At 37.0% G+C, this 25,567-nt stretch overlaps 1 protein-coding gene across 4 annotated transcripts in view; it reads left to right on the forward strand.

The window, feature by feature from the left end:
• Positions 1–25,567, forward strand: part of LOC117409318 (cytoplasmic polyadenylation element-binding protein 2-like) — a 41,543-nt gene that overhangs the window by 11,949 nt on the left and 4,027 nt on the right. The window contains exons 3-11 of one of the 4 annotated variants that reach the window (XM_034015163.3): positions 780–870; positions 11,399–11,449; positions 16,324–16,347; positions 19,924–20,097; positions 20,418–20,507; positions 21,120–21,238; positions 22,133–22,247; positions 22,484–22,665; positions 24,601–25,567. The exon at positions 24,601–25,567 is cut by the window's right edge and continues 4,027 nt beyond it. In XM_034015163.3, coding sequence (XP_033871054.1) covers positions 780–870; positions 11,399–11,449; positions 16,324–16,347; positions 19,924–20,097; positions 20,418–20,507; positions 21,120–21,238; positions 22,133–22,247; positions 22,484–22,665; positions 24,601–24,828 — 1,074 coding nt within the window. In that variant the 3' untranslated portion in view covers positions 24,829–25,567. The remainder of the gene's footprint in view (positions 1–779; positions 871–11,398; positions 11,450–16,323; positions 16,348–19,923; positions 20,098–20,417; positions 20,508–21,119; positions 21,239–22,132; positions 22,248–22,483; positions 22,666–24,600) is intronic. The other 3 variants (XM_034015164.3, XM_034015165.3, XM_034015166.3) reach the window with 3 other exon arrangements.

A 25,567-nucleotide genomic window follows, 5' to 3' on the forward strand; every position in this document is an offset into this window, starting at 1 on the left:
ATTTGATTAAACATGTATGTTGGTGTTTCCTTTTTAATTGAATCCCCTGCATTCTTGACTGCACACCCTCTTCATTCAGAATTGATATCCCATAAATGTCATACACCTGGTCGAAAAAAGGAGGTTACCATTTTGTCATCCAGATTAAAAAACGTATCGCCCATACAGGAAAGACTGGGATGTCTTTTTTCCTATACACTCTGTGCATTTTTTAACCTCCTTACTGAAAAGCAGCCTGCAATGACAATATGTAGTGCAGTCAACCAGTAGTACCTGAAACAGGAGAACAAAAACAGACCAGGCTGGTTTAGATACAAAATGTGCAGCACATTATTCTGCTGCTGGCAGATACTGTATGTATATCTTCACAGAGTGTACGCTGTGTGTGGTGTGTGTGTTTACACTGCAGTTTGTTTGTGTTTTTTATTCCAGGCTTTCTCTTTACAGTAGAAGCTACTGATATTATGATAATGCTCTTAATGTAACTAAACAGAGATTTGCTGCAATTTGTTATTCCCAACACTGTAGGTGATTCATTTTAGTATTAGCTGTTGATGGTGTCAAGGAAACCCTAGAAGGTTGCTTCACAATAAACAAGAGCAGTATGTGTCTGAGCTTACAAGATTAGCAGATTTACACATCACCACACCTATGGGAATGACTGTATATCCAAACCTGCTTATTTTCCAACAACTTGAAGGCCACTCCTAGTTAATAATGTAGATCATTATGTAGACAGCCGTACTTATCTTTCTTGTTGTTTCTGTCTTTTGTTACAGGATCGCACTAGAATGTACGACAGCTTGAACATGCACTCCCTGGAAAACTCTCTTATTGATATAATGAGAGCAGAACATGATCCATTGAAGGGTAAGGGGCTACCACTGCAAACCAGTGCTTCTGTCTCTGGTAAAATAACTATCAATTCTGCATCGTGTTCCTATAGATTTTGAAGGGCCATGTTGTTCTTAAATAATATAAAAAAATATATACAAGAAGTTTGGAACACTGCAGCGTTTTGAATCTGAATCTCATTTTAGAATTTACTGTATATTAGTAAATATACATAGGAGGCTGTGTGGTCCAGTGGTTAAAGAAAAGGGCTTGTAACCAGCAGGGCCCCAGTTCAAATCTCGGCTCAGCCACTGACTCGCTGTGTAATCCTGAGCAAGTCACTTAATCTCCTTGTGCTCCGCCTTTCGGGTGAGAAATTGTTATAAGGGACTCTGCAGCTGATGTGTAGTTCACACACCCTAGTTTCTGTAAGTCGCCTTGGATAAAGGCGTCTGCTAAATATAAAATAAAAATAATATTGTATTTATTTGAATCCGATAATATAATGCCCGTCCGAGTCGCATTGTTCCAAATTACACTGCGTCGCTATGCGCATGTGGAGCTTGATATAAGTAATTCACCGAATTCATCCATTTAATTTAGGTTTAAACATACTTTATTTTCTTTACATTGTACTCATTATATAAAACCAACAAACTACTCCACGAATGGTATTGTGTTTATTTAAATGAGTATACTCTATTAATACTCGGCATTGTCATTAGATTAGTTCTACCAAGGGTTTTACAGACAGAACTGCAGTTAATATAGTTATTTACAGGGAATATAGCTTTTAATGTCATTAAATACTGTAGTTTACTATTTCATAGTACTGGTCTTTACTACTATAAAAATGTCCATTTTTGGTATCAAATGTCATTTATTTTAATATTTGGAAACTAAACACACCTGTACAGTATTGTAATAATAAGACAAACTGACCATGGTATGCATAATGCTTTTCTTGCTGCAGTGGAAGAATGGAAGTTATGTGTTCCTGCTTGAAGGCAGGGGAATATTTAACAGCTGTTGGTGTTATTTATATCTACTTTATAGTGGAAATTAATTGACTCATTAGGTAAAAAGAAAAGACTAGCTATATGAAGTTTATGTATACAGAGTAGCCCTTTGAGAATTGGTCCCCTTGTCTGAGATGGGTGACCTGAAGTGGGGGAGTTTAATTTCTGACCTTGTACTTCACCGCGTTGTATGAATTCTGCTCAGTCAACTTAAAAATCATGATTCCTATTTTGATTTAATGCTTTTTTGAATTCTTGATTTAAGACGTGCTATAACCATGGTTTTATAATCCATTTCACATCCGTTATAAGCACAGGAAAAATATCTATACTGTATGTAAACATAACGTTGGATAGAGGGAGTGATTAATTCTCCTTATGTTAGTACTTGGTTAGCACTCCTTTAATAACTGACTAACATACATGCAGTTAACAAAACCAGATTAAATACAGGACCATATATGTACATTCCTAAGAGCACTCTTTCATCCCAGAAGAATAAACAAAACAGGTTTTAAGCTGGTTAGACAAAAAGTCATTGCTGGCCGTCATGTGTATTGTGAGGAGCTTTAAAGTTAGTTTCCCCATGCATACAGTATCAGTTTGTGTTAGTTCTATATATATATATATATATATATATATATATATATATATAAATTAAAAGGTTATTTTGAATCTGGGTCAGCTGATGAGTGCAACCACAGTACAGACACGCAACGACAGTATTGACTTAAGGCAATTTTTATTGCTTTTGTTGCTTTTCACCTGCCTTTTTGTTGCCCAACAATTAAAGTGCAATATGCATTATTATACATAACACAAGTGAAACAATTTCTGCAAACCAAGAAAATCAAAAGTAATAAATAGCGCACCAAAGTCACGTGGTGCGAGCGGTGAAGATGGAGAGTTTTCTGCGGAAACCCAGACACAAAATCTGTCTAATACATTCTTAAAAAACACAATTTTACCATCAGTTTTAGTAGTTGTCATCTACTAAACACTTGGTGATGGCTGAACAACCAGCTTTAGATAAGGAGGAACGGAAAACCCGACCAAAGAGGAAACCCAAACCTGCCGATGCGACTACAGATACAGCCATTTTAGCCTGACTGTGAAGAAGACCCTACCTCACACTCAACCCCGGGTACTGAGGGCGAAGAATCCAAAACACCTAAATGGGCCCAAACTCTGTCCTCACAGCTACAGAATATTAAAGGAGTTCTTAATGAGAAGCTGGGCAATCTTAATTTAGCTGCACAGAACTTAAACGAAGATCTGCACGCCGTCTCCCACAGAACAGGGAACGCTGAGCAGCGGATTTCGGCTGTTGAGGACAGAGTTGAATTGGTTAGTATAGACACCTCTCGGTTCTCCAAGGATATCAGTCTCTTACGAAGTAAACTTGATGACATAGAGAATAGGAACCGCGCAACAATTTGAGGCTGGTCGGTCTTAGCGAGGGCCTGGAGACAGGCAACATCATTTCTTTCCTTGACAAAATTTTCAGATACATCATGGACCTCAACGAGTCTGACCCTCGTCCCGAAATCGAGTGCGCACATCGGGCTCTCAGGCCCAAGCCATCCCTAGGCGAACTTCCGAGACCTATAATTCTTAGAATGCTCCGCTGGAGTGACAAGAAGGGGAATCTTACCTGGAACGGACGGCGCTTCTTCGTTTTTCAGGATTTCTCCATCGATCTGCAGAAGAAACGTGCCTTGTATACAGAATTGAGGAAGAAGCGTCAAACCGTGGGTCTACAATATGGGATTCTGTATCCAGCAAAACTTTGTGTGATAATTGAGGATTGACATCACATTTACACCTCTGCTGAGCAGGCTGCTAAGGACTTGAAATCTTGATTCCCGCAGTTTTTCTAAACTGACATGAAAGAGACTGCATCAGATAAGTGTATCTGTTGTTCTCTCTGACCAACGTTCTGCCGATCACTGGCAGTCTTCTCTGGTTTTCATGTGATATAACTAGTAACTATAATGTTAGCTCAATACATAATTTTTGTTTTTGCTCCATAATTGTTTAGTTATTGCTGTGTAGTTATATAGATTGGTATGGAAGCGCAAATGTTCTAATTGTTATTGGACCCCCATTTATGTATTTTTATTTATTTATTTATTTATTTATTTATTATTGTTTTGTTTCAGTCCTCGTTACAGGACTTGTTAATATTTATGCCCCCAACACTGTACAGGCTGCCTTCCTCTCCCATTTAGGCGTTATTCTTTCTCGTTTTGCGGATAACCCTCTGGTGATTTGCAGAGATTTTAATTTGATGGCGGACCCTACACTTGATCTCTTTGGCCTCCCACTTCCTTCTGATGTGGCTGAAACCTACAAATCAAAACAGTGGAGGTTCAATAACTCCCTGCTAAAAGATGAAGCATTTACATTCTACCTAGAGGGGAAAATCAAAGAATTCTTTGACTTACATCTCAATTCTGTATCCTCTGTTGCAACTGTTTGGGAGGCTTTCAAAGCCACGTGTAGAGGTTGGATTATTAGCTATGCCTCAGCCAAAAGGAAGAAAATTACAGAAAAAGATCTTGTTTATTAGAAAATCTTAAAAATTTAGAAGCAAAAGCACATGGCTGACCCAGGCAATCTTTCACTCAAAAATGATCTGATCTCCACTAGGGCAGATCTACAAAGCTTAGTGCATGAACAAACAGCCTTCATCCTGTTCCATCAGCAGACTCTCTGGCTACAAGATTAACTGGAGTAAATCTGAGGCATTGCCTCTGAATTGCCACACTTATCACAGTGGCCTAGATATACTTTCACTTGGAAACCAGACGGAATGAAATATCTTGATATTATCATTAAATCCCCAACTTCAGTACTCAGCTCGAATGGACCAAAAATTCTTAAAGCAGTACGTGATGATCTTGAAATGTGGGGTAGGCTGCCGTTGTCCCTGTGGGGTAGAGTCGAGGTCCTCAAGAGGAATGTCCTTCCTAGACTTGCCTACAGTATCTCTAATATCCCTATTCGCTTCCCACATCACTGGTTTAGTGAAATCCGGAGAATTTTCTCTGAATTTCTCTGGAACAACCTGAAACTCAGGATTGGCTATAAAAGACTCTCAATACCTGGATATAGACGTGCTCAAATTTGTTGGTACCCCTCCACAAAAAACGAAGAATGCACAATTTTCTCTGAAATAACTTGAAACTGACAAAAGTAATTGGCATCCACCATTGTTTATTCCATATTTAATAGAAATCAGACTTTGCTTTTGATTTTTTATTCAACATAAAATTGTAAATAATAAAACAAATGAAAATGGCATGGACAAAAATTATGGGACCGCTAACCTAATATTTTGTTGCACAACCTTTAGAGGCAATCACTGCAATCAAATGTTTTCTGTAGCTCTCAATGAGACTTCTGCACCTGTTAACAGGTAGTTTGGCCCACTGTTCCTGAGCAAACTGCTCCAGCTGTCTCAGGTTTGATGGGTGCCTTCTGCAAGTTTCAGCTCTTTCCATAGATGTTCGATAGGATTCAGATCAGGACTCATAGAAGGCCACTTCAGAATAGTCTGATGTTTTGTTCTTATCCATTCTTGGGTGCTTTTAGCTGTGTGTTTTGGGTCATTATCCTGTTGGAGGACCCATGACCTGCGACTGAGACAGAGCTTTCTGACACTGGGCAGTACGTTTCGCTCCAGAATGCCTTGATAGTCTTGAGATTTCATTGTGCCCTGCACAGATTCAAGGCACCCTGTGCCAGGCGCAGCAAAGCAGCCCCAAAACATAACCAAGCCTCCTCCATGTTTCACTGTAGGTATGGTGGTGTTTTCTTTGAAAGCTTCATTTTTTCGTCTGTGAACATAGAGCTGATGTGACTTGCCAAAAAGCTCCAGTTTTGACTCATCTGTCCAAAGGACATTCTCCCAGAAGGATTGTCCTCCTGGGTCTTCTTTCATGGAGCCCACTTTCGCTCAAAAAGCGACGGATAGTGCGATCAGAAACTGACGTACCTTCACCTTGGAGTTCAGCTTGTATCTCTTTGGCAGTTATCCTTGGTTCTTTTTCTACCATTCGCACTATCCTTCTGTTCACTCTGGGGTCGATTTTCCTCTTGCGGCCGCGCCCAGGGAGGTTGGCTACAGTTCCATGGACCTTAAACTTCTTAATAATATTTGCAACTGTTGTCACAGGAACATCAAGCTGCTTGGAGATGGTCTTGTAGCCTTTACCTTTACCATGCTTGTCTATTATTTTCTTTCTGATCTCCTCAGACAACTCTGTCCTTTTGCTTTCTCTGGTCCATGTTCAGTGTGGTGCACACAATGATACCAAACAGCACAGTGACTACTTTTCTCCATTTAAGTAGGCTGAATGACTGATTACAAGATTGGAGACATGTGTGATCCTAATTAAAAAAACTAATTAGTTTGAAATATCACTATAATCCAATTATTTATTATCTTTTCTAAGGGGTACCAACAAATGTGTCCAGGCCATTTTAGAATATCTTTGTAGAATAAGCAATAATTCATCTCTTTTCACAGCTTCTTTGCTTTATTCTATGACATACCAAAGGCATGCAAGTATACATGATAAAACAGCTTTTAATTTAATCACTTTTCAGGAGGAATGAAGCATTATTTCAATGAGCTGTAAGGGTACCAACAAATTTGAGCACGTCTGTATATAGGCGGCAGGGACGACTTGGTGTTCCTGATTTATTCCTGTATTGACTATCTTAAAACACTCAATTCCCACTCTCCTGGGGCTATAGGCATGCTTGCCAGAAGGGTAGTTGGGAGTGGATTGAAAATACTGTTATATCAGAATCTCATAGAAATTGATCCCTAACAGTGCTATGGTATGCACCCAGGCCCCCTACCTCCCTGAATAATGCCCTGATGCGTTTCTCCTATAGTGTGGTCAAAATGCTGCATAAAAGGCTTGGCATATGTGGTCTCTCCCTTCCTTCCTGCCCTATATGGCACAACCCCCTGCTCCCTGCAGGGGGGACACCCTTTATAATCGTGATTGGCAGAATCACAACATCCTGTCTCTTGGTCAGATTTTTAAGGGAAATTATATTCTGCCTTTTAATCAGATTAAAACAGTGTATGGACTGGGTGACTCCTCCTTTTCTAATATATTATCAGCTCAAATCTATCACTGAGGCTCAAGCAAATTGCCAATGAAAAAGGGGTGGTTTCTAAACTTTTATAAAATACTTCACCTCTCTTTAACTGACCCTCTCATTCCTATACAACAGAAGTGGAAACTAGATTTAAACAAGACCTTTTCAGAATCTCAATGGGACAAAATATGAAGAAATTCATGTTTGATGTCTAGGTGTGTGAGAAACCAAATTATTCAGCTCAAAATTTTACACAGAGCATATGTAACACCTTCAAGGTGATCACTTGGGCCTATGCTGGTATGGTTGCGGGGAGCATGGCTCTCTTATTCACCTTTTGTGGAACTGCCCTCCAGTAAAACATTTTTGGTCCAGAATTGTTGATGTGCTGTCAGAGACACTGGAGGTGGATATACTACTATCTCCTGAGACATGCCTATTGGGTCTGAGACCTGATTGTTTTAAGTCTGCTGCACTATAACACCTCACAGATGCTGGTTTTATGTCTGCAAAAAGAACTAGCCTCCTTAACTGGAAGGAGCATAAACCATCTTGCTTTTCACTGGATACATGGTTAGGTGATTATTTGGATCTTCTGAATATAGAACGTGCAGCCAGCAAGCACCCTTCTATATCTGGACAGGGAATCGGAGGGAATTTGGGACAGGATCCGTAAATCCATGGACTCAAATAAATGTTTCCCTCGGCTACGCCACCCTGACTGATCAAACACATGATCTTGTATAGTACTGGTATAATTCTCTAGACCTCTGGTTCTGTGTATTAATTTATGTATCCACTGCTGTTTGTCTGTCTCCTCCCAGGTTCTCTTCTTCTTTTGTAATTTTGTTACTGTTTGTTTATTATTATTTGATTCCCATTTTTCCCCTCCCTTGTTGTTTATGTAATTATTGTGTAAAAAAAAGAAAAAACTCAATAAACCGTTAATAGCAAAAAAGAAATGTTTAGGAGGGTAAAGGGTTCCTCTTAACCCCCAGGTTTGCCTCTTGCTTACCAATTATTAACACCCACGTAAACAAGGCCAATCACCCCCTCCCCGTGTGCTGACAACCACCCTCTGTACCCGGGGGAGCTCACAAACTTAATACAAACAAAACACAATGCCATACAATAGCTGCCAGTAAAGGAAACAAATAAAACAGCTTTGGTAGTCAGCAGCTAGTATCAGGGCCACACTACACCTCGGGACTTTGCGAAGCAGGTAGCAGCAGTTTTAACAGGAGCGTAACACAGTGTGCAGTTCACCGAAGGCAGAAGATTTTTGACAAGAAAGTAATGTGGTGCGTAATTCACTGTCATCTACAGAGAAACAACAAAGTGTTACAAACCCTATAAAATGAGGAAAAATACAGTAGAATGATACTAACAAAATATTTGCAAGTAGTAACAGTAAAATGAAAGTTGCAATTCATTCTGCATTGCCAAACACAATGCACCACTTCTCTTTTATTTTCTTGTTCCGTTGTTCTCCGTGGACAGCAGTCTCCCACTCATGCATCGCTACAGGTATAGGCTGCAAACCCTGACTCCAACACAGCTCCAACTCCGCTGCTTCAATCCAGTCTCCAGTCTCGTCCAATCTGCCCACACACCCCGTTCTTCAGCCACTCCGTTCTCCAGCCACTCCATTCTCCAGCCACTCCTTCAGCTTGACCAACAACTTGTTTCCAGGCTCTGCAATTTAGGTAAACAGCATATATGTCAACACTCAGACCAACACTCAGACCGACACAGAGGTGGCCTATCACGCGGCCCCTTCCGCTCACAGCAGACCAATCAGAGTGGAAGAGGGGTGGAGGCAGACCAACAAGGATATAGGGTAATTTTAATTAATCTGCTTGCCGCAGCATGCATATATACACTATATATATATATATATATATATACTATCTTTACAGTCTAATAAAATATATGCTTCTCAGACAGTTAGCAGTTTACTTGGATGATACTTTAAGTGAAACTCACATTTAAGTATAAAGCTTTCTTTCTTCCAGCAAGGATTACAAGCAGTTCTTTAGCATTAGCATTTAAACATCCTAAAACAGTGTAGCTTTTATGCAGTGCTGCAGTGGTAAGAAAAATAGTTCTTGGAATGTGAAGCACGTGTCATGGATTTGGCCGCTCACACAGCCTGCAGAGTGACTAAGCATTTTATCTCTGGTCCTTCTTTATTGGTACACAAGCCAACATAGGAGACATTTGGATAGTGGAGAGAAACATATTATATTAGAGTACTACCAGGGCTTGCAATTCCAGTGCAATTCCAGTCAGTTTTTTACTGACGTCAAATATGCTCTGTTTTGTTTGTCTTCAATCATGTTTCTAATATGTTTGCAAAAGTGTTGTGAAACTTTTGGTTTTGATTTTGTAAATAATTAGATACAAAATGATAATTTGTACCTTGAGGACAAAAAATGGTATCCTTTAATTATCCAGTCTAAAGGATAATCATGAACCATTTACTTTATGAAACAGGTTGAAATTGAATAGATTTTAGTTTCTTCCTCTCGTGTCCCCTTCCTAGGACCAAAACGTGCCTAATTCTTTGTAAATTAAAATTGCCTGCAGCTGTGACAAACCGATATGGAATCAATGGCTTCATTAGTAGTTGTGCACAGAAAATCTATGTGCTTATGACTCTGTTGTAGATACGGTGGTAATGGTTGGTTAATAAAACCTGACGCAAACATGCATGGTAAATTAGGGGATTAGCCTACAATGTTGTGGTGATCCTTTTAACTAGTATCCCTAAAACCAAACTTCAGTGTAGGTGTCATTTGCTATCAGCCTTACCTTCTTGTTAGAAGTGCATTTGTTTGTTTACTTCAAGTGCTGCATGACCTACAGTAAAATAATAAATGTATTTGTGGTCTACACTGTTTGTATTTACTTTTCATTTTTGAGGGATTTATTTCAGCTGTGTGTGTGTGTGTGTTTGTGTGGTTGCTGTTGACCTAAACAGATGAGACAGCTCTAAGGGATTGGCTGTAGTATTAAAATGATTTCTTAGGTATTCCAGGTAATAAAATGGACTTTACAATGCATTAGGATCCCCTGCAGGCATTATATTAATTGCCTGTACATTTCTCCAGGGGATAGGAAAGCAAAACCAGACCTGAGTGTTCAGCACTATTTAAAGCTTGCTTGAAGAAGAGCGTTGCTTTATCCTATCTGAGCATTCCAAAGCGCATTACATCACTGATCTCATGACCAAGGAATTAGTTTCAAAAAGTTAATCCCTGCCTCTCTCGGGTCAAGGGCACCATCTTGTAAATACAGTGCCATTCTCAAAACAGCTTATTCTTTATTTTCTTTTCCATGTGAACTTTTTATTCAAGATTTGACTGCATTTTAAGAGGATTATGGTTGACTGTATTTATTGTCTAATTCCTTTTTTGCAAAGTGCAATATTTGTATATTATGTGAAGCTTTTACAGACTTTGAATATGCTCCACTGTATGGAACAAGCTACTGACTACTTAAAACAGTAATATAATATAAAACAGTATATCACAAAAACATGCCGTGTAGATGAGTAAGTGTGATCATAAAGGTCCTAAAAGCTCTGTAAATCAAAAAATAAAATAAAATGGGGTTGAAACAAATGTAATAAATGGTAAGGGGCCACAACAATAATTACTTTCCCTCCGTTCTTTAACCTAGATGAATGTACGTTGTTTTTTTGTAATTAAATGTTCTTTTTTTAAAACTGCTGTATGTGCCAGTGTTAAAATTGACCATCCCCATCATGTAAATACAGTAATTGTTCAATTAAACCACATACTTTAAATCTGCATGTGGGCCCAGATTCTGCCTTTTTGATGCAAGGGTTTGTACAGATATGTACAGATTTACATATCTGTACTTATTTGGAAGTTCCATCCCTCTGACCTGTCTATGATGGATATACTGTAATTGGAGTTGCTTTGGAATATGAACTTCCCAAGGATCAAAGTCTATTATGTATTGCAAAAAAAGATGGGTTTTATATGATGTACTTCACATAATCATAAACCATTAAAATATTTTTGTAAACTAACTGAGCATTACATAGTGTGCAGTCAAAGTTGCATGAACTGGTGACCCCAGGAAAAGTAATTCAGATTAATTATCTGGGTTATTAAAGCCAAGCCGTTTGTACTTGTACTCTCCCTTGGTGATTAGAGTACAAATTAATTTTATCATGATCTGCCCCCAGCCCTTACAATGCTACTGTATGGAAGGTAAAGCTATCTCTGTCTGCAACTGTAGGACTTTCTACAAACTTTCAATGTAAACAGAATGATTAAAGTGAATTTACAAAACCAATGCCAATTAATACTGTATAGGTACTTTGTCCTTCACAAAATGTAGAGATGGATGTATTTTATACACTATTTTTTTTTTCATATATATATTTTTAGGCCGAATGGGATACCCATATCCTGGGACTGACAATCTCCTTATGCTGAATGGTAAATTATTATTATTATTATTATTATTGTTATTATTATTATATTCTCATGACTTTACCACAGATAATAAAGAAAAAATACTGTAGATGACTGTGATTGTATTAACTTCTATTTTGAAGATCATGTTCTGCTTTGTCACATTTATGGCTCCAGCTGTTAATCGGGAACAAACACGTATTAAAAACTGCAAATCTCATGGACTCATTTGCATATTATATCTCCTTTAAACAAAGAACAGGTCTGAAGTAGATTTGATATACATGTGCGTGTATATATATGTATGTTTGTTTATGCAGAACATCTAAGTATCTAATTGCTTTAATCACATTTTAAAACAGATTGAAAACTAAACAATAATATTAATAGGCTCCTTTTATAGACAGCATCAGCACATGGGCAGAAAGGCTGTTTACTGATTATTCTATCCGCATACAGTGAGTTTGCACTGCAGTAAAGTCATTTTGCAGATCCTGTATGGTGCATAGGTTCAGAGCTTTCTAAGGCAACAAGGTGTGTCAAGTCTAGAGAAATCCCTCTTTGCCAAAACTCGTATTCAGCGGCCACGGGCACAAATGATAGTCCGATCGATCAGCACTGCGTTTTTAATTTCATAGCACTGCACCAAAAGTGTTTTGACTCACTCCATTACATCAGTGCTGTACAAAGGTCAGAATCAAAGCTATCTGGTGCCATTGGGAAGGCATGTGTTTCTCATGCCATGTTTGATTCAATCACATTGATGAGCCTGAAGCTAATTGTTCTTCCGTGTGCAGTGTCATGGATTGGTGCACCAATTGTATCACAATTATAACAAACCTCTCTAGCCATGACATTTGTTTTAGATTCTACAGTTATATCTTGTTTGTTTTTTGTTGTTGAAGTCCCTATAGATTTGTTTGCTTTGTTCCAAAGTTTGGTTTATTCAAATTGTGTGTGGGTTGGGGGGACAGACTTTTGCATTCTAACCTCCAAATTCTATCTACACCTAAGGAACCAGTAGGATCTAAACTGTGACAAATCTGTCTCTCGCTGATTTGTGAAAAAAAATATATGAAAACTAACATTCTCAAAAGCACATTCAGGGTATTATTCATATCAACAGAACAGACCAAAACAATGATTTGCATTTCTTATCATTGTCCTGTGAGAAAGGAAAACACAGGGGTTGGGGGATATTGGCTTTCTTTGTGGCATTATCCCATAATGAAAATGAAATTGCAGAACTAGCATACTTCTGTTTCATGATTCAAGCTGTGTACCATGTGTGAAATGTCCTTCTGCTCTCATTAAGACATCACTAAAATGACGGGAAGAGATGATTATGCTGTCGAACAGTAGGTTTCCTTTTTTGGTTATCGTCTCAACAGTAACTCATTGATTTTTTTTTTTTGGTTACTGTTTTTTTTAAATGTATCTTCTTTAAACACTACATTTTTAAACAAGCATGTAATATTTTCACCAAATAATGAGAGGACATGCTAAGAATAGTAATAAGATCACATTGTGTTTTTTTGTTTTTTTACCCAGCAAATCCTCAAAATATCACAGAATCACGAAATGCATTAAACATCATGGCCAGACAATACGGCTTAAATTTGTTTAGGGAATAGGGTGAACAATATTTTTTTCTACAGTTGGAGGTGACCATTTTACTCTTTGTCCTATAAAAAAAATGAAAGACTAAAAATGTCGTCCAGCCATCAATGTATGATGTCTTAATTCAGCTGCAGACGGTTCACCTCATTTCAGTGTCGACTTGTCAGTATCTATGAATTCAAATTAAGAATTATTTTAGATGTTACACAGTAATGTGTCAGATTTAACATTTAGTTATTCTGAAAAACACAGGATGAGATGCAGCCTCTTATTTTCAACAGTTCTTCTTTCAGGCTGACAGCAGCGTTACAAGAACAAAACACATGACAGAAAAACAAAAACTTCGCACAGCAGCACATTCTTAGCATTCCCTGAAAGAGCTTGTTTGAACCAACCAAGAATTGTTTACGGTGCTTCAGAGCTCTTTTTAACATCCACTTTATCCAGCACTTGTTGTGCCTGAGGCTCCTTGAGTGCTTGTTGTCTGTTCAGTAATATTCAGCACAGCGTAGAGTGCTGCTGTTGCCCAAACTTTATCTACAATATTTGCTACATTTATAGTTGTTGTAGATATACCACAACTGCTGCTAATATGTTGAGAATGCAAGTATAAAGTGTTTTCCTTTTGTTTGTTTTTTTTGTTTTTTACTTCTGTAGGACGTACTGTATTTTACCCGTAGTAGTCATACTGTAAACAGTCCATATTTTGAATAACTTAACTATTGAGCTTCTCTGCTGGTGACATAATAAAAGAGCTTTATTACCCCCACTTTGTCACATTACCCTCAGCTTGTTCCCAGGTTCCCCTGTACCACAGTAACTTCAAACTCAAGAGTTTGAACAATTGAAGTCTGTTGGGCTACCAGTTTAGTAACCAGGATACCCTGGTAGCAATTTAATTGCAGTTTATAATATACACTTACAGTACTGTATACTTACAGTTTTTACTTTTTGCTTTGTTATACTTTATAAACGTATTTGTATGTCTCTCTCTCTCTCTCTCTCTCTCTCTCTCTCTCTCTCTCTCTCTCTCTCGAAGTTTGTATCTCAAAGAAAAGTGTAATACAGTTGCCATGGGAACTCTGTGGTGCACCTAAATAAACTAGGACTTAAGTGCTTTATAATTCAGTAGCTTTGGACTCCTAATTCTAGATTACTACAGCTGATGAATGGCCTGCTTAAAGAGTGTTTCATAAAGGTGTTCCATATTGATTTAAATCTGGACACTACATCCTCAGGTTCATATATGTCGTACATATTCTGTTAGCATAACTTAAATTAATGAAAACTGTTGAAAAGATTAGGCTTTGCATTGCAGACTCATCTGTAAACGCAATATTGTCCATGTGACCCTTTACTTGCTGCGTCATTGATGGTTTAAAGAAATAAAGCTTGATTTCATGAGCAGTTGGGGGAGGTGGTTATAGCGCGAGACAGCCTGCTTTGTTAGTGCTCTACCAGCCTCCAACCCCATGTCCTCTAAAGGAAGGTCTTGGATTACAGCTTTATTCTTCATCTCAGTAACTGGTTGTGTAAAAAGCTCAGTCGTCTTGTGATACAAATGTGTTTCTACTCTTAAGTATATCCTGTTACATTACTGAAGCTCTGTGTTTGCATGTTTGACAGCTTGTTGTATGAAGACTAGAAAGGAGAAAGCATTATTTGAAACTATCTCATGAATGCTAAATAAATTGAAGTATGTTAACCTAAAACAGGAAAGCAGTGGGTCAGAGATGAGTCATGTAGCAAACTACGATGATATTGCATGCGTACACAAATTAATACTGAATATGGTTTGTTTTGGATGGATACTTAATGCCAGTGTACAGCATGCTCAGTAAATGAGCTGTTTTGTGGATTAAAAGTGTTTTTAAAAGTTTAATCGGTCATGCTTTATTTTAAGAGCCGTTTTTTTTATTTTTTGGTTTATTAACTGTTAACAAACATTGTTAATTTTAAGCTTAGGGTTAGGGATATGGTTATGGTTAGGGTTAAGGTTAATAAAAACCTGATTTAATTTGCTAAACATTACTACAGTAATATTATGAACCGATTTCAAGCATATGATCGACTGGGTATTGATCATCAGTAGGGCTCTGGTGTTTGCAGTTTTAGCTGGCCTCTTATATACTATTAACTAACAACATAAAATAAATAATGTACATTAACATGTTTATTAGCTGTTTGTTAACAGTTAATAAACTAAAAAAAAACAGCCATAAAATAAAGTGTGACCATTTAATCTATACAGTGGTCACAAAACTACAGAAAACAAGTAATTAATTCAAGCTTTAAAAAGACAAGAAAAAAAGGACTATGTTAGTGAACTGTGAATTTGTTATACAACACAGTAGGGATGCACTGAATCCAAGTTTTCAAACCGAATACCGAATCCTACAAAAATTGTCAAGAAAACTGAAGGAAACTGTTGAATAAAAAACAGACTGGCAGTCACATACACAATCTATCATTTTGAGCCTTTTAGTTAATAGTATTTTTATTACCGAATCGAAATATAACCCTGAATAAGATTTTAGTTTGAAACTTACACAATTTACCGCTAACCCCCTCTCCCCCACAATAGAAATGTCAAAATACAGAACCGTTTCCCTTTACAAGAAAGGAGAGCTGCGTCTTTGCCATATCCCACAATTTTCTTTTATGACTTTTCATCCCGTGTCACCTGATCTGAAAGCTATGAGGAAAAAATACTGTGAGTGACCTGAACCTCCCTGCGAAATAAAACCCACGTTGATTTAAATGCACCATGTGTGTAACACCTATCAAATAGTCTACGAAATAGTTTTAAAAATATTTTAATAAAACACAGCAGTGCGTGAGCCACCAGTAATTTAGGGAGAGATGCGACAGAGTTCATCAAACGTGTTCTTATTCTTGAGTATCTGTTATTAAATACAACAGTTACGTTCAATACCGGATTCATGTCTTTTATTTAAAGAAGAACTGAACACATTGGAGGGATGTATTAAAATGAATGTGTGTTTGGGCAGATGTAGGATTTGGATTCGGTTCACTGAATCCTAAGTATTCAGCCGAATCCGAACCCTGCTGAAAAAGTAGGTATTCGGGCCGAAGCCGAATCCTGGATTCGATGCATCCCTACAAAACAGACATGAATCGTTTGCTTCAGGAAAATATGTTATGCATAATTTGTTTTTCAGAGGCAACAAAAGAGCCAGAAGAGTATTGCTTATTTTTAAACAGGTTTTCTTACTTTTCACACTCATTAAACCACTTTGTTCTTTGTTTACCTGCAGCAAGGAGTTATGGGAGAAGACGAGGTAACTCACTTCTGTGTTTTGCTGTTTGTTTCAGCATGATTGACCACAGTGGTGGGCTGCTACTGATCAATGTTGTGACCACCATTAATTCATTGATTGAGAATGCATGCATGTTGTGAGTTTCGCTGTCTACATTTGACAACTGATCTGCTTTTGTTCTGGTGTGCAGAATCTGTGCACCTTTTTCTGTTTATTACCAAATCGCCTGAAGAGAATTCTCAATTGATTAACAGTCAGTCACAATCATAAACCGTTATGGGCTAGATTTGCAAAGCTATTTACTCCAAATTGCCATTTGCACAATTTCTCAATGGAAAAAACACAGATTAAACATCTGAAATGAATAAGAAGAAACTTCATACTTCATTCAAGTCTTTGAATTAAAAGTCTGAGATGCATTTATTTTCTAGGTTGTTAACTTAATTGGAAGCATTTCTCCTCTCTGAAAAAATTGTGCTCATGACTAATTGAAGTAAATAACTTTAAGAATTAAGACATATTATTTTGATAATAGTCAATACCTATATCTATCTATCTATCTATCTATCTATTTATCTGTCGATCTATTGATCTATTGCTCTATCTATCAATCTATCGATCTATAATATATAATATATAAATGCTGGTGCTACAGAGATGTTTCAGTCCATTTATTCAAACATGAGGTGCTTGGTCCCAGGGAAAGTTAAATAGAAACATTTCTTAGAAGAGAAAAGACGGCAGTATCCCAAACATGTCTCTCAATCATTCATACTTCATTCATTAAAAACAAATAAAGGTAAAAATAGGTATGTTTATGTGTTTTGACATATTTTCATCATATATTGAGAACAGAACTCAGTAGAGCTATTAAATGCACTGGTAATCATTATAATTAATACTATTATCCGATTACTAGAAATAATGATATAGCAATCAATGCATTCAATTCACATTCCATTTACATAGCAACAGTCTGCTGCATACAGTATATTATTAAACATTCTAGGTGATTCATCTTCATGCAATTATCATATTACACCAACATTCTTTATATGTTCAGTAGCAATCTGCCACTTAAATTAAGGTGTAATTCTTTAATTAAATATTATAATTGATTCAGCAAAGTGCAATTAAAATATCCAGATTTGATCAGGATTTCATATTTAAACACACAACATTTAAATTAAAATCACAGTCAACACTCATATACCACAAATCTATGAATTGCAGACAGCAATGTGATTGACATATTTATTTAAATTATATCATCCTGATAATTAAATATTCATTTTTTTTATTATAAATCATTATACATTTCATCAACAGTATACCACAGATCCATACAATAGAAACTATCAACACTGAAAACACTTCAACATAATGCAATTGACATATATGACTTAAATCAGAGATTTCTTATTAAAGGACTCCTTCACTATGACTCATTGGTTCTACTGTTTGAAGGGCAAATATCCAGTGTGCTTCTCTCCGTAGTAACAAAAGTGTCAAATTCCCACCTCGAGCTGGTAGAGTTAATTTGTACACCCCCACAAATCGTAATGAGTATGGAGATGATCCGTGACCCGCTTTTTTATAGTGTTTGGCTATTGCATATTCTTGATTTTGGTTCCTAATTGCTGCTTTATGTTCAGAGACCCTTATTTTGAAGGCTCTCTTCGTTTGACCTATGTAAACCAGTCTGCAGGGGCAGGTTAACATATAAATTACTCCTGTGGTATTACAGTTAATGAAATGAAATTTACATTTAAAATGTCCATCCAGTGGATTAGATAACTATATAATTGCTTTGTCCACTTTTGGACTAAATGAATGAAACCTTTAATGTTCTAATGTAAAGTGTTTAATGTTTTTTGCACGTTTTAAAGGCAATACATATATGTTATCGAATTCAAGGAATGATCACTTTTTAGTACCTGCCGATGTTTAAAAAAAAAAATCTCCTTTTATATCGTTAGACAAATAATTAAATTCAAAGGTGAAACACATAGTTAGATTAAATTCAGATCACTTTTAGTGTTTTTCACTTTCTTTTTAAGAAGTATCTCTCGATCACAATCTTTAGCTATGTACATTGTTTGTTTTTTGTACTTTTGTGATTTTAATTAAAATTGTGTGTTTTAAATATGAAATCATGATCAAATTTGGATATGTCAATTTCACTATGCTGAATCAATTATAATATTTAATTAAATCATTACACTTTAATGTATGTGGCAGATTGGTGCTGAATATATATATATATATATATATATATATATATATATATATATATATATATATATATATATATATATATATATATTAAACGCCAGGTCTTTGCCATTGAAGCTGAGGAAGATGAGGAGCTTGAGCGTAATGAAGTGCTAATAAGAGACAGCTATGAAAGTGACTATCAGGATTAATAAATAATAATAATAGAAAACGTAATTTAAGATAGGCCTACATGGAATGCATATTTGTTTAATGCAGTTATTACGTTATTTATATATATATATATATATATATATATATATATATATATATATATATATACCATGTTTATATTCCCCACTCCTTGTCTCTTTTTAGTATTGATAATATATTCTGTGTATGATCAACTAGTGTCCCGCACAGAAAGCATTGAGCAATACCTGCAGACCAATTTAAAAGAAAGTAAAGCCAATTAAGGGTGTGAAAAGTTATGTCAGTACTTAAACTTTAAACTTTTACCAGTACATACACAAGGGTATAAATCAAATTATGCATTTTTCAGAAAATTCAGAAGGTAATTGAATGTGTGTGTGTGTCTATATATATATATATATATATATATATATATATATATATATATTAGCCTTTGAGTTAAGGTGAGAAACAGCAGTAGCTTTAGAATTATGGGTAATCGTGATATACAAATTTCAGCATTACAAGAAGCAATCAAATCACGTGAAAGTCACCAATAGGCAATTTGAATGGCTCTATTTTTTTTTAATTATTATTATTTATTGTTTTGCTAGCTTTTTGTGCTTATTTTCTTGTTCTGGATTAACTGGATGTACAAGGAGCACCATGAAGCATCAGAAACTCGTTTGTTTCCTTTTATTGAGTGTGTTTGAGTTTGAGGTTGAGTGAGGTGACAGAATGTCCATCTGTTTTGTGGCCTGAATCCAAATTTACATAAAACCAATGTTGCTGACTTGTTATGAATGTAAACACACGCATCAGGATTTCTCCCTTCTAATTAAGCAACTGCTTGTGATGTAAATCTCAGTATGTAACCTTCTGTACTGTACTGCTAAATAGTTGCCTATTAATTTAATTATGGATAATGTTGCACCAATACTATAGTAATACCCCTGTGCTAATCAAAGGAATCTACATTTTTGCTCATTGGATTTGATTGGATATCATAGGTGAGTGGTAGGTTACCAGAACTATCGTATTAGGTCTCTCAAAGTCTGCTTCAAACCAATAAGGATGATAATCCTGCTATGGCTATTTAATGTACTGGGATAGCACTGCAATTCAGAATATGCTGAGGAATCTTAAATGCTCGGTCCAAGATGTCTGACCTATTCTCAATGTGTTTCCCAGGGCGCTCCTCTCTGTTTCCCATAGACGATGGCCTGCTGGATGATGGGCACAGCAGTCAGGTGGTCCCTGGGGTCCTGAACTCCCCCAACTGCTACCCCCACCAGAACGGCGAGCGCATCGAGCGCTTTTCAAGGAAGGTGTTTGTTGGTGGCCTGCCTCCGGACATTGATGAAGGTAAAAGCAGTCAGGCATCCTTTCATAATGCAGCAGCAATCCCCAGGGTAATGACTGGGGTGCTCCAATATGTACAAAGACAGCTGGCAGTTCAGTGACAAAAAAAAATCTAAAGAAATTCTTTGTTCAGGAAGAATATAAAAGTACCAAAAGGAAAATCTGCGGCAAATGTTTCAATGAGAAGTCTTTTACAAATGTTGTTAATTAAAGTGTTAATGAAAATTTTAACATAATGTTTTCTGTTTTTAAAAACTTTATTTCTATTATCTGTTTATTTTTATGTACGTTCTAAATGAGTTCCATGTTTTTGTTATTTACAGATGAAATAACTACAAGCTTCCGACGCTTTGGACATTTGGTTGTGGACTGGCCTCACAAGGCTGAAAGCAAATCCTACTTTCCACCAAAAGGTAATACAGGTGGATACGAGGAGATACTACAACATGATGCAACAATAATCTTTCTCAAACAGAAACAGACTGCTTTTTCTTTCATTGACACTCGCATTAGTGCCTGCTTAATCAATTCAGACTCTTCTTTACTTCTTTATTTATCAGGTCAGTGTACCTCAATGGTTTATTTGAACTCTCTTCTCTCTACTACAGCAGTCTGTGTTTAAAAGGGAATCCTTCTTCCCTGGTTGCTATGCAACCAAATTCAGGCAGGTTTTGTCTTTTTATCTGCCAATTTTAATGTACAAGTCACGGCTCAATTTCCACATCAGCCTCTGTACATTGTTGTAACTGAGAAGTGCCTTGAGCAGTAACCTATCTTGTGTTTTTACTCCACAATAGCAAATGATATGCACACTGCCCTCCCAGACCCAGTTCTTTAATGTAGCTAGTAAGTTTATTAGCAAGTACATTAGAGGGGTAATTATGCAAAAAATAATAATAATGTAAACAACCCTTTTGCAGTAAGCCAGAATTTGGTTATTGATCCTCCACAGCTGTGCAAAGGTAAATGTTTGTAAAAATGTATGTTCTCGCCTTGTGAAATAACCTGATATATGTATTTACCAGGTTACGCCTTCCTGCTGTTCCAGGAGGAGAGCTCGGTTCAGGCTTTGATTGAAGCTTGCATTGAGGAAGATGGAAAACTCTATCTCTGTGTTTCCAGCCCAACAATCAAGGACAAACCAGTAAGTAAATATTAGAACCTGGATACAGACATTCCCATTGTAAGTTTTCCAGAGACTGGAACAGCAAACTTAATTAAAAGCAAAACCAAATTGGAAAAATCTCCAATTTGGTCAGAAATAACTCTGCTCTAGGGGCTCCCGAGCGGCGCATCCAGTAAAAGCGCTTCGCATGGAGTGCAGGATGTGCCCTATAGTCTAGATGTCGCGAGTTCGAGTCCAGGCTATTCCTTTGCCGACCAAGGACCGGAGCTTCCAGGGGGCGGCACTCAATTGGCCGAGTGCCACCCAGGGGGAGGGAGGGTCAGGCCGGCCAGGGTGTCCTCGCCTCACCGCGCACCAGCGACCCCGGGCGCCTGCGGGCTTGCCTGTAAACTGCCTGAGAGCTGCGTTGTCCTCCGACGCTGTAGCTCTTGGGTGGCTGCATGGTAGCGGTGAGCTGAGCTTAAAAATAATTGGCCATTCCAAACTGGGGAGAAAATAATAAAATAATAATTGACAACAACTAAATTTATAATAAAAAATAAAAAAAACTCTGCTCTGATTGTTAAACAATAAATGATCAATTCATTGTGTGCTATTCCACTGATTCAAGATTATATTATGAATAACTAACTTTACATTGAAACACAACTGATTTCTATAAGCACGGATGATATTGTCTAATCACTGATGAAACAATCAACTTAGAGTACAACTATATGCTGTATATTTTTACTTCACTGATCTGTTAACCAATTTGATAATGTGACATTATTGTAAATGACCTGGTAGAGAAGACATTGATGCATATGCTTTGATTCCAGTGTTGGGATGCATCTTGTGAAGTGTTGTATCACTGATGTATCCCATCAGTGCACAATGGTTGTTTTTTAAAGTGATTTTGACCTCATCTAGGTCCAGATCCGCCCATGGAATCTCAGTGACAGTGACTTTGTAATGGATGGTTCACAGCCACTGGACCCTCGTAAAACCATCTTTGTTGGTGGAGTTCCTCGTCCCCTCAGAGCCGGTATGCAGAGAGTTATTTTACCCTGGCCTTCTGATGTAAAATGTAAAAACAGACTGCAAATGAGCATAAAGACTTGTAAGATGAACTAATAAACACACAATAGCAGTGTTTAGTCTAAGGCATCGTGTAATGTGTCTCTGTGAACAGTTAAATGTTTAGAATTACGATTCTTGAGAGCGAATTGCTTCTGATTAATTTTGTTGATTTTTAAGAAGAAACGTTTTGCTTGTCTGCAGTGGAATTAGCTATGATAATGGATCGTCTCTACGGTGGAGTTTGCTATGCAGGAATCGATACAGACCCGGAGCTGAAGTATCCCAAAGGTGCCGGGCGCGTTGCCTTTTCTAATCAGCAGAGTTACATTGCTGCCATTAGCGCCCGCTTTGTTCAGCTGCAGCACGGAGATATTGACAAACGGGTAAGTAAATCTCATGGCTTATTACCTGATGAAAAAGAAATGTTATAATTAAGAAAGCTTTGTTGGGAAAATATTCATAAACTGTACTGCTTTTCAGCAAGTTATTGAAAAATATCACAGTGCCAGTTAACATAACCTCTGATGCCAAATGCTTATTGAAATGCTGTGTTCTGTAGATCAAAGAAAAGTAATACCCAGTGCCAAGTTTTATATTTTTTTAAGTGTGTTTATGTGAGGAAGCATTGTGGTGTATTTTTTTTAAAGCACTCCATTGTTTTTTAGTTTTTCTTAGTTATTGTGGCAGAATGTTACATTATGTATTCATCAATCTCTGAATGCAAAATGAATGCATTATTTGCAGATGGCATTAAAATAGGAATATGATTTATAGCACAGCAGTAAAGAGCCATTTCTGTTCATTGGTGTGGTAGAGTACTGCAGTTTGAGCAAGTAAACTGCAGATTATGCATCAGTCAAAGTAATAGCACCTCCCCCACAGCAATGTTTAGGCACTGGAAAATCCCCCATGTCATCCTGGCTGAGAAGTAATTGCTTGTTTGGTATACTGTGATTTGAGCTATACAGAACCATTAAGGGTTTGTTTTCCCTGTCTGTGTATTTTTAGTGACGTGTGATGATTTTACTCATTATTAACCTTCATTATTCAAAATGTTGATTATTTCAAGAGCTTTACCAGCTGAAGATGTCTTATTTATGCATGAATTGTAAAATGTATTGAAAAGTGATTAAGTCAAGGGGCCCACTTCCGCAGTTCATTATCAAGGAAAATGAATTTCTTTTAATGAGTCAAATGTATTGAATTTCATACTATTCGGCAGTCACCATTGTTGAAATACATTTTTGGCAGGTAAAATGATAAACAAATATCTCACATTAGTAGAAAATTGATAACATTGTGGCTACCACTGCTCTGGGATAGCAAGCTCATTAAAATCATTTGCATAGAGGACTCTCTATTAAGGAATACCAAGATATTAAGTAAGAAAGGTATAGACAACCAGCACTGTTTTTTACTTTTTGGTAGGTCAGATTATATATACATTGTTGTTAACTGTTATGTTCAATGTAAACAAACAGCTATACATTTTGTTTTACTAAATAACATTATGAATCAAATAAAGCTACATTAGCAGGTCAGTAGAATCAGATGTTAACATTTGTCTTTTTTTCTGAATGGATTATGAGAAGAAATAAGATATGACTTTCTATGGTGTCTTTTTCAGATCGGTTCCCACTTTTTTTGTCAGCAGAATACAAAGGGCCCATTTTTTGAGATTCCACAGGCGTGCACATTTTTTCAGTGTAACAAAATACTGATACCTTTCCAGAACTAATAAAAAGAAACTAGAAAAAAGGAAGATAGTGTCTTCTATAAAAAACATTCTGAGCTGTTTAGTACTTATTTCGATATTCAATAGCTTTTTATTTAACATTTTTCAACAAACTGGAACACGCTTATTGTAGAAATCTAGTCCAGTATAATAAGTGAATTGACTTTTATCCGGTATATTCAGCTCTTAGAAATGCCCTGAGTAATAAATTTCATATAACTAATTGGCAGGGAGTTTGAAGCGCGGTGAACTGAAGCAGCCACTACAGTAAAACCACTCATCTGCTGGATCTGCCAAATTCAATACCTGTCAGGAGCAATCACTGTAATATCTATTCTATCAGTCTATATTGTTGCTGCACATGAAGCAAAGGATAATTCTCCCGACCGGTTTGCACAGTCAGCAGGGATTACCAATGCAAATTACAATTACTCTGTGCAGAATTCCTTCTGGCAACAGGTAGAGAGGGTACCGTCCTTCATGCACAGATGAGGAATGCATTTCTAAAAATGGTTCTCAGACGACCAAGCTCTTTCTGCAAGATCTAGAATGCAGTTCAAATCTGTCTTGTTTCGTTTTGAAGGTGGAGGTGAAGCCATATGTCCTGGATGATCAGATGTGTGATGAGTGCCAGGGAGCCCGCTGTGGGGGGAAGTTTGCTCCTTTCTTCTGTGCCAACGTCACTTGCCTGCAGTATTATTGTGAGTTTTGCTGGGCGAACATCCACTCTCGTGCAGGGCGTGAGTTTCACAAGCCGCTAGTCAAAGAAGGGGCTGATCGTCCACGGCAGATTCACTTCCGCTGGAACTGAAGGGCAGTGTAGAAGATCTGCAGGACGGCCCAAGAGTGCATGTGGCTTCCTATTTATGAAGATCCCAACACATTGAGGGAGAAATAAGTGCATTCTTCTGCCTCTTTCCCTAAGCTATCAATACAGTACATCTATCTTTTGTAGCAGCCAAAACACTACAAGCCTCTGTTTTTCACCAAAACCCTACATCTCAGGCTTTACTAACTTTTTTGTGGTAATTTCATGTTTTTTAAAAGAAAAAAAAATGATTTTTTGTAGTTTTTTCAAATTATTTTTATATGTAAAATTTAAACTAGATATAAGAATGTTTTTGCATGGGGGCCCATAATCTGCTGCTATCTCCAGTAGGTGAAGCGTGCACTTATTTCTGGGTTAACTCTAAGACCTGCCCCAGTGATTTTACCAAAGGTAGCAAAAATGATAGGAGGCAAAGTGAAACATGCCACAACACAAATTTTATTTTTTATTCTTGCTCTTTGCTGTGTATTCTTAATGAAAAAAACAAACAATAGGGTTACTTTTTGCTCTCCATTTTGACTTGCAAAAAAGAATACCTCATTATAATAATCTGGTTTGTTACTCGCTATTTTAAGCATTTTTAATCACAAGCTGTATTAGAAGCTTTGCTGCTATATATCGGTGTTATATTTAATGCCATTTAATGTGGCCTAAACTGACATGAAGTTAAAATGTGAAAACAGAACTGCATGCTTATTGAATGATATACACACCATATGCA

This window comes from Acipenser ruthenus, chromosome 2 (assembly GCF_902713425.1).
Source record: "Acipenser ruthenus chromosome 2, fAciRut3.2 maternal haplotype, whole genome shotgun sequence".
NCBI lineage: Eukaryota > Metazoa > Chordata > Actinopteri > Acipenseriformes > Acipenseridae > Acipenser > Acipenser ruthenus.